This window comes from Electrophorus electricus, chromosome 15 (genome assembly GCF_041902795.1).
Source record: "Electrophorus electricus isolate QZ-2024a chromosome 15, ASM4190279v1, whole genome shotgun sequence".
In the NCBI taxonomy this organism is placed as follows: Eukaryota; Metazoa; Chordata; class Actinopteri; order Gymnotiformes; family Gymnotidae; genus Electrophorus; species Electrophorus electricus.
Window position 1 is genome coordinate 19,349,829 of NC_137511.1, and position 15,123 is coordinate 19,364,951.

General features: G+C 44.1%; 1 protein-coding gene across 1 annotated transcript; it reads left to right on the forward strand.

The window, feature by feature from the left end:
• The first annotated feature begins 2,913 nt into the window (after positions 1–2,913).
• Positions 2,914–4,748, forward strand: pnmt (phenylethanolamine N-methyltransferase). Its single transcript, XM_027009226.2, has 3 exons — positions 2,914–3,126; positions 3,394–3,601; positions 4,178–4,748. The coding sequence occupies exons 1-3, from the start codon at positions 2,943–2,945 to the stop codon at positions 4,614–4,616; spliced, it is 831 nt and encodes a 276-aa protein (XP_026865027.1). The 5' UTR covers positions 2,914–2,942; the 3' UTR covers positions 4,617–4,748.
• The last annotated feature ends 10,375 nt before the right edge of the window (positions 4,749–15,123 follow it).

Here is a 15,123-nt window from a genome sequence, read left to right on the forward strand (position 1 = left end):
GTAAACTGATTGCTGATAAAATGCAAACTGAAATGATATTCTGATGCAAAAGGTTTGCTCATCTCATATAAAAACATAGAGAAGCTTCTGAATGCAACACAATCTTTTGAACTGTAACAAAAGTCAATGGAAAAACATAAAGTCTTAAAGTGTGCTACAACTAAACTGATTAATGACACAAAGTAGAATGATTTTAATTATTTAATGAATTCATTTAATGTTTCTAAGAAATGGCTTTAGATATTTAAGCTACTGATTTTAATTATTCAATCTAAATGCTCCTCCACATATTTTACATACTGACCTCTTCTGTAAGTAACATCTGTCAAGTGCTTGTGGTCCAGTCATAATTCACAAAATCTGGCCATCATTATAGCAACAAATATCAACTCATAGGCCTGGCCAAAATAATTTATTGGTACCATTCTGCATGGATTTCACTTTAACGCTGTTTTCAGCAACATCCATTATTATACTAGGGTATCTTTTTTCCATCCTAATTAACTGCACACCACTCCCTAATGTGTTCTGGCTGGATGGCATCAGGTCTCCATGGGTTACCTTTGGGTCATCTCTCCGGACTCCTGCGCCGGGGAGGGCACCTCCTGCTCATCGGGGCCCTAGGAGAGAGCTTCTACCTGGGGGCCCCCGGCCTGCGGATCCCCGTGGTGTCCCTGGAGGAGTCACAGGTGTGCTCCAGCCTGAGGGTCTGTGGCTATAACCTGCTTCGGCTCAGCGTCTATCACCTGCCACCAGACATGAAGCTAGGGGTGGATGATGTCACTGGGGTGTTTTTCGCTGAGGCCAGAAAACCATAGCAATCCCCTGTGAGGATTGACAGCATGTGGAGAGGATGACCTTGGCGCTATATTTTTTTTAATCGTCGTAGTTTCATTAATAGTGTGTCCATAATAAATGCTTAATGCTAGTCCTTCCTTAGCATCCCAACTGAGTGTTTTATTGCAGATAAATACAGTGAGTTTTCTGCCTTCTTTAGCCACAAAACTACTGCTACAAGAGAAAACATTACAAGTAGTTTAGCCCATTGCTTGGTCACACTGCCATCACATGTCAGTTTGAGGAAGTTATGATGACGTTTTATTAAGTGTTTGTTGCATGGGCTTACCTTGATGTTGTAGTTGACTTGTAACTACATTACACATGGTTTAGCTGATTATTACTTGGGTTAGAAGGCAAGGCAAGTTTAGTTATCTAGCATGTTTTAGATGCAGTGGCATTTCAAAGTGCAGAAGGCACTGTCATCGCATTGTTGCATGTTGTTTATTATACATGTTACTCTTTTGGAGAATTGCTGAGATAGCTTGGTAACCCACAGCATTACCCCATCACTTCTAATGGCATCCTGTTCTTCCTGTGTGTTTAACCTCCTTCCTGCATCACACATTATACATACAGTAATTATGTGCAGGTATCATTTTTCAAACCAGCTAAATCACGCATGTCCAGCATCTCTTAGGTTTAATGAGACAAGGTGAAGTTAACTATATTAACTCCGACCGGCTGAAACCTTTAGCTAGCTAACTAGGTTATCTAGGTCATTATCATTAGCGAGCGTTCTGGTCAAGCATTGTGTATGCACTGTAGTATTCTGCATCAGTTCATCAGTGACAAAACCAGAGTCTAGGGATGTTGGTGCTCAGGAAGGAATCAAATAACAATAACACAGAAAACGAACAAAAGATGAACACAAACAGGAAAACTAAACACAAGATGTAAACTAAGAGCGGGTAGTTAAAAGGTGCAATGACGGCAAGAAACTAGTGACAGGCACTAGTACTCATGGTAGGCAGAGCACTGAGGATGCGCACATGAGACGAGTTTATTGAAAAGTTCAGTGCGCTTATATTTTTAAGTAGATCGTGTCACGCAGCCCTCTGCCTCTGTAACCCTAGCCAGAATGTACAGCCCTCAGGGTCCACAGCCTACTTCCCAATACTATATGCTATACTTTATTTATGATGGGCAAATTAAATCACCATATTTTACATCGGGTTCAAGTGTCAAATATGTGTCAAATGAAGCAAGATTGACATTTACTGTAATGAATCTCATAGACTTGAAGCTTACAAAATGACAACACCATAGCTGTTCTTAAAAGACAAGGCCACACTGAAAATGCACTTACTTGCCTAAATTACATTTCATTTGTATAGACCCTTTTGTTCCATTGTGTCACTGTTCGGCAGGAACAATGGCTAATGCATTAATGACATTAGCAATCTGCCAGACTAGTTTTTGGTTGTGTTTATAGTGGAGTGGAAGTTAAAGTTGTCAGAAAAGGTGGCAGGGTTTCCATGAGTAGCAGAGCCTCCATTTAGTATACAAATCAGGTAAAAGAGCATGTCTTCCTTATTAATGTTCTCATTGTTCCCACCGTAGCATTAGGATGTGAACATCTGGCGCATTATTGCTGTCTTGGGGCACTCTCCGCCCAGAGTGCTGCTCTCTACTTAATAACTTGGGTAGAAAAAACAAAGCTAATGGGCAGCGATGGGTCCTTTTGTTGCCTGAACTGAAGAAGGCCAGTGGACAGATGGGGCAGATAGAAATCCAGGAGGACCAGGAGCAGGAACGGCTTGGCTTGGCTGGCTGGAGTAAAAAGCCCCCCACATGATGCCATCAGTGCCTGGGGTCAGGCAGGCAGGCAGGCAGGCAGGCAGGGGGGTCTGAGAGCTCACAGGTTGGCGGCCGCTCAAACCCGGTTCTCTATCTCCATCTCAGGAGATAAGGATAAGAGACAGGGAGACCACAGCTTGGCCTTGGGCAGCGAGCAGCAGATGCATGACAGGCTAATCTTAGCTCCACAGACAGGAAAACCATAGGGAGGGTGCTCACACGCAAGTATAAATGTGACCATAAGCTGTGTGGGCCTGCGGTGCACAGACGAAGAGATGGAAGGAGAGACGGGAGAAGAGCAAGGGATGAAGGGATCGCATGGAGGAGAGAGTGGGATGGAGGGAGTAGCTGCCATGGAGGCTTGCTACCAGGGTTTCAACCCTGCAGCTTACCTGCAGTACAACTACACAGCACCCCGTGCTGACTTCCACCGCCGAGACAGCATTGTGCCCTGGAAACTCAGCTGCCTGCATAAAGCTTTTACAGAAGGTGTGCCTACGTGTGTGTGTGTGTGTGTGTGTGTGTGTGTTTGCAGTTCATACCTTGCTTAGCAAATTCTCAGATCTGTAGTTTCTCTGTTTGTACCTCTCAGTTAAAATATGTTTGGTTAGATAAGGCAGCTGAAAAACCAGAGTGTGCTCCTCAGTGTGGGAAACGGGAAAACATTGTTTTTCCGTTTTTTTCTCCTTGTGTTGCAACTGTTTTGTTTTAGCATTAATCATCCCCACCGTTATTTATTCTGTACGGTCCCTCCAGAGGGATTGAGAGGAGAGGTTCTGGTGGATGTGGGGTCTGGCCCCACACTGTACCAGGTGATGAGTGCTTGCGAGCACTTTGATCGGATCATCCTGTCTGACTTCCTGGAGGTGAACCGGAATGAGCTGCTGAAGTGGCTCCAGGGTGGTGAGGGCAGTTTAGACTGGACGCCATACCTACAGCATGTGTGTGAGCTGGAGGGACGAAGGTGAGGCTGGCCGAACACACTGACAGAATAGCAAATAATACACTCGGTTTCACAGTCAGGAAGGATTTCTGGATACTTACATCGTTTCAATGACAGGAGGGCGATAAAGCAGCATTATTGTGGTACCGTAAAAACACTCACCCTGTAAAACGTTTAACTGGCCAATCATTCCATGGTTGGTTATTATCTGTTCTCAGACTGATGGTGTGTGTTCAATTCTTGTTTTCCAAATGCCATGTCTTCTTCAAGAATAGGCTAAAGACCAATTTCATTTTTCTATATGGACTGTGAATTATTAGGATGTTTAATGATAAAGCATGCATGTTTTAAGTGTTTGTAGCTAGTGTTTGTAACATGTTTTAAGTGTTTGTGACCTGGTGATCCACTGTGCTGCATGCTTTCGAGTGTACACTGCTCCAAAACACCAGATCCAGCTAATAAGATCGTTATCAAGCCCTTTGTGAGCCGATTCAGGTGTTTTGAGGCAGGAAGAGCTTGAACCCATGAGCAGCAGGTTGCTGGGTCCCTGGGGCTGGACTCGAGGACTTTAAGGAATCTCATTGTGCTGGTGCCCAGTCCTACTGCCTGGAGGGAGAAAGCCGAGCGACTTCGCTCAGTGGTGACCGATGTGCTTCCCGTTGATGTACATCAGCCCCACCCTCTGCCCCCTGGAACCCTGCCCCACTCCGGAGCCGACTGCCTCGTCTCTTCCTTCTGCCTCGAGAGTGTGAGCCCCGATCTGGCCTCCTTCACTCGGGCCCTGGGTCATCTCTCCAGACTCCTGCGCCGGGGAGGGCACCTCCTGCTCATCGGGGCCCTAGGAGAGAGCTTCTACCTGGGGGCCCCAGGCCTGCGGATCCCCGTGGTGTCCCTGGAGGAGTCACAGGTGTGCTCCAGCCTGAGGGTCTGTGGCTATAACCTGCTTCGGCTCAGCGTCTATCACCTGCCACCAGACATGAAGCTAGGGGTGGATGATGTCACTGGGGTGTTTTTTGCTGAAGCCAGAAAACCATAGCAATCCCCTGTGAGGATTGACAGCATGTGGAGAGGACGACCTTGGCGCTATATTTTTTTAATCGCTGTGTGTCTATTGATATAATGGTTAAACAGTCTATTGGTTTAATTCAGTTTGAATAAAATCTAAATGTTCGTGAGACTGTGTTTAATAAAGAATTAATAAAGCTAACCTTTTACACAGGTGTCAGATCCTTTTTGAATATGCATGAAACATTTTGTTGTACATCCTCTTAAGCTGCTTCTAGCTCTAGGAAATGTGATATTTTGCAAAGAAGCACCACTTTGTTTGGATGGTCTATTTTTCATGATAAACTAACTATTCACTAACTGTCAATCAAATTTCAGGCGTCAACCATGAAATGTATCATTGATATACAATAATATACAGATGAGGCAAATGTTCCAATAAGGCAAGAAAGCTGTATATCTAAGTTATCTGTGTATGTTCTCAGCTACATGTACTTCTAATCTATATAGTAATTATCAACTACTATCAACTACAATAACAATTTTATGAAACATATACTGCCTAGAGAAATTTAAGGTGGGGATTATTGACATTTTGTCCATGGATTGTATAATTTATACTTGGTAATAAGGGTTAATATTAATAGATGAACAGAATAAGGTAGTCTTATTGGTTTCACCAGGTCTGAACAGACAGGCTGTGGAATGGAGCTTTACTTTAATGAGCATATTGGGTTTCTCAAAAAAAAAAGAAAAAGAAAAATGGAAGAACTTGGGGCAATTTTGTCTAAATGATTCTGTAAAACAATACAACCAGACACAATATTTTGCAACTGTAACGAGAGTAGTGGAATTCTACATATGAAAGGAAGGTCTTCATATAGAACTAACCAAAAACAGAAAATACAAAGCCCAATGGCAAAGGCATAAATACTGAGTTGAAGCAATTAGGCATGAGGTAGTACTTTCACTTCACCCTGCAAGAGTGAAGAAAAGGAAAGAAAAACCTAGGGGTTTTATTCCGTACTAAATTTCTAGAGGATCCTTTGTAAACACCTAAGGCTTCAAGACTTTTTTTTGGGACTGGGAAAGTGATACTGAGAATTACAAGATTACATTATAGCATTTTGTGAGATTTTTGCAAATCACCGAATCTACCTGTCCCACACTGGGACACCCAGCCAAACCAATTCCTGCACTTCCACCAATTGAAGCAACCAAGTACTTCCCAGGTCATCATGTCCCACATTTTAGCTATTTCCTTAACTTGCGTCTCTTTGCTCCTGCCCTCTGGCTGGCCAGAGATCTTGAAGTGCAGATGCTGCTGAATCTCATTGTCCTGAGTGTCACAGAATGCTCCAACCCATGAGTCACGTGGTACGGCTTGCCGTGTGCAGGGGGTTCATTTGTTTGTAGCCTCACCCTCCACGAGGGCACACACCTGTACAGGGTTTAGACGTTAAATGTTTGTATGTCTATTTAACCCGCTGTCAGTGTGCACCTCGTCATTGGTCATTGTTCGTGTTGATATTTACCCATGTTAAATGTCTATGTTCGTGGCGCCTTGTTAATATCCACATCATTCGATATTATATGTATCCGTACGAGTTATATGTATCCATGTTCACTTATTACGTTATGTGAGTGCCACCGTTTTCTGTGTTATATGTAAATAAACGTCTGTCTGCGTCGCAGGAGTCTGTGTGTCCTGCTCCGTGCCCTGCGGCACTCAGGCTGTTACAGTGAGAGCACTGGATTGAACACCTGTGGGGAGAGGGCATGTCACTCATCAGGCCCCCCTCCTAACCCTACAGACTAACTTCCTTCACAAAGAGCACGTCATTACTTCTAGACTCCCCCACATCTTCCTTCACTCTAGGTCTCCTTTGACTCATTTCCTAACCAGCTCAGTTTTTGGTCTGCCTCTCAAATAGTCCACCGGTCATCCTTCTGCTATTCACACTGCCTTGGGTTCCTAGTCCAGCCCTCCAGTATATTTCCACTGAAAGTCCTAAAATTTATGCTGACATACCTGTTCCTGTGCCATACCTAGACCTGGGTGATGTGTTCTCTTCCATCAAAGCCACCTGCTGACCTGTTTTATTGACAGGTTACTCCACATGGATAGTTCAAGTTCGATTGCTTTTAGAGCTGCACTCACTGTTAACTTATCTTTATTATTGTTATTTTTGTTTGGAATTGTAAGCATGGGCACCATTTTCAGTGTTGTCTATTTCCTCAGTTTTTCCTATTAGGGAAGATCTCTTTTTGTTTTTCATTATTGTTTTGTACAATATACTCCATCATCGGACATGATTTTTTTTTGTATGCCTTTGTGTCTCCATATTTTGTTATGCCACATCCTTTCTGGGTGTGCAAATAAGGTTGTGGCCTTCGAGGCACTCAAGATCACCTTCACTACTGCTCCTGTCCTCCAACACCCAGATCTAAGAGTGGAGCATTCAAAGAACGGAGACACTTGAAGGTACTCAGCACCCATTTGTGATTATCACAGACCACAAGAACTTACAGTACTTGCAGACTGCCACAAGGCTCAAAGTCAGACAGGTATGATTTTCTTCTACTGCTTTAATTTCTCTGTTACTTACATGCCAGGTTCTAAGAATATAATGGCAGAAGTCTTTTTTATCAAGTCAGCCCCTAGGCCAGACCCACATGCCAGGAGCCTATCCTTCCCCCCTGCTGATTGCTGGGGTCCATCGACTGGGATCTGGACCATGCAATCACCCAGGCCAACCCATGTCCACCCTGTATGTACCACCTTAGTGTCGTCCCTCCCTCATAACCTGGGCACACACATTTCTGGGGATGCCCAGGGTCAATGCATACAGGTGAGCTGTTGCTAGCATGGTATTGGTGGTCATCCAAGCAGAGGGAATCGTGAGATACATTGCATCATGTGCCATCTGTGCACAGAGCAAGACACTCCATACCCATCCTGCAGGCTACTACTACCTGACCCCGAAAGACTATGATTACCATCGTGTTTTTGCAACTGTTTCATATGAGCTGTTCCATGTGAGCTGTCAAACGACAGGCCAATCTCAATTCTTCCATTTATTACCAAGATCCTAGAAAAAGCTGTAGCTCTGCAGCTAAGCTCATACCTGAATCAGAACCAGATACATCAAGTCTTTCAGGCAGGGTTTAGGCCTAATCACAGTACAGAAACTGCACTAATTAAAGTAGTTAATGACCTGTTGTTGGCTTCTGATCAGGGTTATGTCTCTTTGCTTATATTGCTTGATCTGAGTGAAGCATTTCACACTATAGAGCACAACATTTTACTAGATAGACTCAAAAATGTTGTTGGGATTAAGTGAACAGTCCTTTCCTTGTTTAAATCTTATCTAGCTGGCCACTACCAGTTTGTTAACATGAATGGAGACTTCTCAGCATACAACAAGGTTAGCTATGGTGTCCCACAAGGATCTGTTCTAGGGCCTTTGCTTTTTTCTTTATATATGCTATCTCTGGGTGACATTATACATAAACACTGTTGTCATTTCAACTGCTACACTGATGATACTCAGCTATATGTCTCAGCGAAACTAGAGGACATATATCTTCTTAGTATTATTGACGAATGCATAAAGGACATTAGACAGTGGATATTGAGGTACTTTCTCTCACTTAATCATGACAAAGCAGATGTGCTTCTATTAGTCCCAGAGACACCTAGGTCCTCACTCTCTAATTACTCAATGAACCTCAATGGTCTCACTATCACATATTCCATAACAGTTAAAGATCTTGGAGTTATTATGCATCTCAGTCTCTCGTTCAAAGCGCATGTAAATATTCTAGAACTGCCTTTCTCCACCTTAGGAACATTTCAAAGATTAGGAACATGCTCTCCTCACATGATGCAGAAAAGCTAGTCCATGCATTTATTACTTCAAGATTGTACTACTGGAATGTCTTACTATCTGGCTGCACCGCTAAGTGCCTAAACAAGTTCCAGCTAGTTTAAAATTCTGCAACCAGAGTTCTTATTAGAAATAGAAAATGCTATCCTCTCACTCCTATCTTATCTACTTTACATTGGCTCCTAGTAAAATTTTATATTGATTATAAAATACTTGTAAGAACCTACAAAGCACTGAATGGTCTTGCACCACAGTACCGTAGAGAACTCTTAGTGCATTATGAACCACCTCATCTGCTTGGATCAAAAGGTGCAGGCTCTTTACTAGTACCAAGAATAAGAAAGTCTACTGCAGGGGGTAGATGTTCGAGACTCAGACACAGTCTCAATATTTAAGGCTGGCTGAAAACCTATCTGTACAGTCAGGCATTTTATTAACTACTTCCCATCTTAGGTAAAGGTGTAGATCCGGGGGTCCAGGGGCATAGAGTTATGGTAAACTGGGATGTTATGATGCTGTCACTTCACTTCTCTTTTGTCACTCAAGTTTGTGGACTGAGAGTGGTGGAATGCTGACGTTCCAGGGTGTCATGCCCACAGACCTGAGTGTTTCCCGTTTCCTGGGCAACCTCGTCACTTCCGGGTTTTCGTCAGTCTCCATGGTTCTGTGTCTCCTCCCCTTTGTCTCTAGCTGTTCTGAATTTGTCCCTAATTGTAGTTCTATATAAATCTTTTTTCTGCATCTCTTGTTTGTTGGTCAGTGTGTTTTTGGTAAGATCCCGTTTGTCCTTGCTCCTCGCTCATATGTGTTTAATAATTTCCCATTCGGTTTTCTCTTGTCTCTTCGCTCTGTTTAGGTTTCCTTTCCCCTGTTCATGTATGCAAGTGTTGTCTGGCTTTCCTATTTAGTTCTGTTACCTGTGCCTTCGTCTTGGATATTGTTTGTTTATCTTACGTTGCCTGGTTCTGTGTATTCCCCACTAGTTCTAGTTATAGTCCTCATCGTTATTCTTATGTTCACCTATCTGTTCTTTGTTTTGTTTTGTGCTGGTCTGTTTCTGTTATTAAATTTATTATTCATTTATTCTATCCTGTCTGTCTGTTGTTCATATTATGGCATCCTTAGTTAGTTCCGTGAATCATAACATCCAAGGCACCAGCAGTTCGCACGTGTGTTCGCTCATCACCCCTCCCATGTTACAGAATGACTGACCAACTAAGAACACAGTGAGTGCGTGCCTCTCCGGTCAGTGGTCAGTTTGCTGTGATGATGAGTTCTCTCAGAGGACCACCCTGGACAGAATAAATCCCCTGGTGCTGCGGGTACACAGGCATCTCATCGTTCCCGGAAAAAGCAGGATCACATTTATTTTGATGATGACGAGATCCCAGGTAAGTGCTAAGAGTCTGCCATTCTTGACCAATGCAGGGGGGAGCAGCCTGCAGCACAAGACATGAGTAGGCGGAGTGAATGCACAGACCATCCATGGCTAGGCACTTGGTGTGCACTAAAGCGCAACTGCAAGCTCCATATCGCTCGAATGAGCCTTAGGAGCCACCAAGAGGGTTCTGTGTCTGTGCGCTCCTCCAGGGTCACCCATCCCGTAGCTGTGGCTATCGCGCAAGCCACCCTGTCTGTTCCGGATCCTGTTCCCGGCATGACAGATGCTGCATATTCTGTTCCTGTGACTAAGCATCTGGAGCCATTGGACCTGCCGGCGCACCCACCATTGACCATCTCAGCTGTGCCCTCAGAACTCTGGGACCAGCTATGGGCCAAAGTTGCTGCACTACTGGACATCCAGTCAGGCTCTCTTCCCGGCGTGGAGGACGCCTCCCAGCCAGGTCCAGTTCCCAGCACGAGACGCCGCCCGTCCTGATGCAGTTCCCGGTGCGAGAGATGCCGCCCATCCTGTTCCAGTTCCCAGCGCGAGAGATGCCACCTGTCCTGTTCCAGGTCCCAGCATGATGGACACCACCAGTCTTGCTCCTGATCCCAGCATAGTGGATGCCACTCGTCTTGCTACGGTTCCTGGCCTAGTGGAGGCTGCCCGAGATGTCCCTCAGCCTATTCATGTTTTTTCTATCAGGTCTGTTCCTGCAGCTGTGCTCCTGGACCCGCCGCTGACTGGTGTAGCCCAGCCTCCGGACTTCCCGTACCTGCCGCTGACTGGCGCAGCACCACATCCAGACCTCCCTGTGCCGCTGCTGAACAGCACTGCTGTGCTCCCAGACCCGCCGGAGACTGTTGCAGCAGTGCATCCGGACCTCCCGGATCCGCAGCAGGACGCAGTAGCTGCACCCCTGGTTCCACCACTGATGGCTGCGCACCCGGACCCGCCGCTGGACGCTGTGGACCCACCATGGAGCCACCGCTGACTGCTGCGCTCCCGGACTTGCCGCAGAATGTTGCAGCAGTACCTCCGGACCAGTCCGGTCCTGCTTCTGGTGCCAAGGACACCTCACTGCTTGTTCCTCCTTCTGGAGTGGAAGACGCTAGGACAGTTTCCATACCTCGTGTTGGTCCCAGCACTCTGGTTAATTCGCATGACTCTCTTGTGCCCAAGAAGGCTGCTACAGGTGTGCTCCCTGAGACAATTAGGACTCCTTCGGTCACACCTTGCAGTTGACCAGTGACTCCTACGACCTCTCGGTCTCGTGTGACTTCTCTGCTTCCTGAGGCTGTTGTGTCTACCCCAGTGACTGCTTCTCCTGTTACCTTAGCTCCTGTGTCACCGTGGTTGCCTGTTCCTGGTTTTGTCCATGTTCCTGTCCATACATTCATGCCTGTTGTTGTTGTTACCATGTATAAACTCGTTACCCTGCCTTGTGGCATTAGTGTACCCCTACTTGTCCCAGTTCCTGTAGCCATGCCGGTTGTATGTTTTGTTTCCTGTACTTGTCAGTCATGGTTCGCATAATTGTCCCTCTACCCATTCCCGCAGTTATGCCCCAGACCAGCAATTCTCCTCTCCGTTCCTCTCGTGTCTCTGTGCCCATGTCCAGTCCAGACCAGGTCTCAGTGCCCATCTCCAGTCCCAGCCATGTCTCCGATCCCAGTTCTTATCCCCATCCAGCTCTTGTCCCTCCTCTTTCCACAACCCCTGTTCCTGTCCAGAGTTTTGTCCCGAGTCCCATACATGCCCCTGGTCTCGTCACAAACCCTGCCCGTAGTCGTGCCCCAGGACCTGCCCCTACTCCTGTGTCTGCCCCCCCGCTTTGTCTTAGCCCCTATGTCTACTTCTAGTGTTGGTCCTTCGTTTGTCCCTCGTTTTTGTTCCGGCTTCTGGTTTCTTTTCTGGCCCCTCCTCTTTGGATTGTTTTGCACTTCAGGAGTCGCACGTTAAGGGGGAGGAGGTACTGTCACTCCCGCAGACTTGAGCATTTCCCGTTAACCGGGCAACCTAGTCGCGTCCAGGTTTTCGTCAGTCTCCATAATTCCGTGTCTCCTCCCCTTTTTCTCCAGCTGTTCCGAGTTTGTCCCTAATTGTAGTTCTATTTAAACCTTGTTTCTGCATCTCTTGTTTGTAGGTCAGTGTTGGATATTGTCTTGGATGTTGTTTGTTTATCGTACGTTGCCCAGTTTTGCGTATTCCCCGCTAGTTCTAGTTCTAGTCCTCATCGTTATTCTTATGTTCACCTATCTGTTCTTTGTTTTGTGCTGGTCTGTTTCTGTTAAATTCATTATTCATTTATTCTGTCTTGTCTGTTGTTCACATTATGGCATCCTTAGTTAGTTCCGTGCATCATAACATCCAAGGCACTGGCAGTTCGCATGTGTGTTCACTCATCACCCCTCCCACCCCCTGATCTTTCATCTCAAAAGACTTAAAAGTTTAGAAGACCATTCAGATGCTTAACCAATGGGTTTGGATAATTATTTAGATCATTATTATGCTTCACCAGTGACTAGGTAGTGTTTATGGGGTGATGGGTTAGGATTGTTTGTCTTAGGTTTTTCATAACAATGGTATATCTGATGCCACAGAAATATTTCTCAGTAAAAAATATATAAACATTAAACCTGAAATATTGAGTTCTTCAGTCATAGTGAATCAGTCATTCTTTCACTGGGTGGCAGAGGTTAAAGAATGTCTTCAAAAGTAACAAACTGAGCATCATACAATTTCTTTTTTTTAAATCAAGTGTAAAATGTTCTAGGGGCCACTGTTGCTATGTACTAATGTTTAGCTTGATAATGACCTGGAAATGCTCTATTCAGTCTACTTGGAACTTGTGACTGGAAATTCTTCTGCTTTGCCACATATAGATGGCTTGTTTGTTAAATTTTAGTGACTCTTGTTCTAATTGTCTAAAAGCCAGCATGCGAGATGTGCACTGCATGAATGTGGTACGTGTGTCCTCTTTGGTACATTATTTGGTATTGTGATGATATCCCCTCACATGCAACCTCTTTGGTACATTCTTTGATTCTGTGATGCCTCCCTGCCAACAGGCTATTAGGTACCTTCTGCCAATCCAGCAAAATGAAAGTCACCATCCTGATTTCTTGCCTCTGCTTCTTGACAGGCCTTTGGTATAAAATAAGAATTAGGCAACATTCAGGTGCAGGCGCCTTATTGTTGGCTCAGTCTGCCACACACAGGCCCATGTAGCACTCATTGCAGTGTGTAAGATCTGTTGGTTAAAAAAGAAGTATAGAATATCTTCTGACCCTGGAAGAAATAGGTAGTGTTAGTACAAACTTCTATGCATGCTATAAACTAAACAGAGGTGGAGGAAGAGGCTGATATTTTACTTGTAGCATCTGCAGGGGATTTGGTATTTGCCTCATTTACGGGGCTGGCACCTGGAATGTTTAATTTCTTGGCCGCATGCATCATAAGGACTGTTCCATTTAAAAAGAATGCGGATAATCCTTAAAACGTGGCGGAGAAATGCGTAATTCTTTTAACCAAACTCCGAGGAAGCGCCAACATATCATTCTCATGCTCTAATTTCCCAGATGTCTGTGCGTCGCGCACGAAGCTGCTACCACAACATTGGAGCATCCCCGGCAAGCGGGCCAGCGGGGGCTCGTTTATGAATGCAGCCTAACACAGCGTTTGGCTTAAATGTCGTCTATGTTTCCAGCGTTTGACTTAAATGCCGTCTATGCTTCCAGCGTTGTCATGGGATGTCATGAACGAATTAACTGTCATTAAATGTAAAACGATCAGTGTTACGAGTGCCTTAACTATAGTTAGTATAGTGTTTGACTTAAATGTAGCCCATGTTTCCTGCATTTGGCTTAAATGTAGCCTGTATCCAGCGATTGACTTAAATGTAGCCTGTTTTCAGTGTTTGCCTTAAATGTAGTCTATGCGTCCAGCGTATGACAAATGTAACCCATATTTCCTTCAATTCACTTAAATGTAACCCATGTTTCCTGTGTTTGTTGTAAAGGGATATCATAAATGAATGAACTGTCATTAAATGTAATATCGTTATGAGCGCCTTAACTATATTGTTAGTATAGCGATCTCAATAGCCAAACACATCAGCTAACTAGCTAGTTCATGTACATTTAATTAGCTGTCTAATGTCAAGTTTATTAACTAGATTAATCTTAGGTGGGGATTCATGGAAAAGACTCATACTATAGGGCTGTACTGGGCCCTAGCAGTAACCCTCAAACATACGTAGCTAGCCTAGCAGTTTAAAAATCACCTGAAGGGTGACCGTTTCTTAAAGGAGCAGCTGTAGATGAAACGGGTAGGAATTGTAATTTGATCTTGTGCCTTTAACATAAGTAAGTAATTGGTGACGGATTACGTAGTGAACATGGTCTTTTAACGGGGTGTTGTTCCCGAGTAAGTAGCCTCATAGGACTTTTATAATGTTAATGTGGCACATCTTTGAAAAGAAAGATGTGCCCAAGGTAAATGTCAAGCAGAAATTTGATACATGGCAAAGGAACAGCGGATAATCTGTCCTGAAATACAGCCAAGTCTTTGATATATGTGTGGTATCATATAATAGCATTTTAAAGATTTAATTTCATGCATTGATTGGCATAGTCCACATTAATGTTGCATAGCAACTAACTGGATACATAACCAATCTATGACCACATAGGAAAGTGACTCAAATCTGAATTTAAAAGATTGCATTCGTACAGCCCAGAAAAAAAAATCAGATCTGTGTCAGTCACAATAAGGCAATAAATAAATAGATCACTTCTGGGTGTCACTTCAGCCTAGCAATATGAACATAGCCAAAATTAAACAAATTGCAAGTATATCTGCATATCTGACAGCTCAGAAGTTAAAATGAGCAAACTATATAGCTGATGAGCACATGTAATATGAATTTAAAAAGAGCATGGTGTGTTTTGTTTTGAGAAGCTGAAAATACCAGGATTTTTATTGTTTCTTTGGAGTTTGTGTTTGTGTGTGCTTTCTTCTACACTGTTTTCATATTTCGTCAATTAACATTATACCTCTTACATTAGTCCTGGTGTCACTGTCAAAATGATATAAGTAGCTATTGCTACTTGTTCACAGGCCATCAAATAGTGTTAATGGTGGACTCTTTTCTTTGCCTGTTTTAGGGGAGGTAATTGTGTTATAGTCTATATACAAAATTTCTTACATTAAGTACTGCCTTCTTCCATAGCTTCATTATATTTATAATTTGTTTCATTATA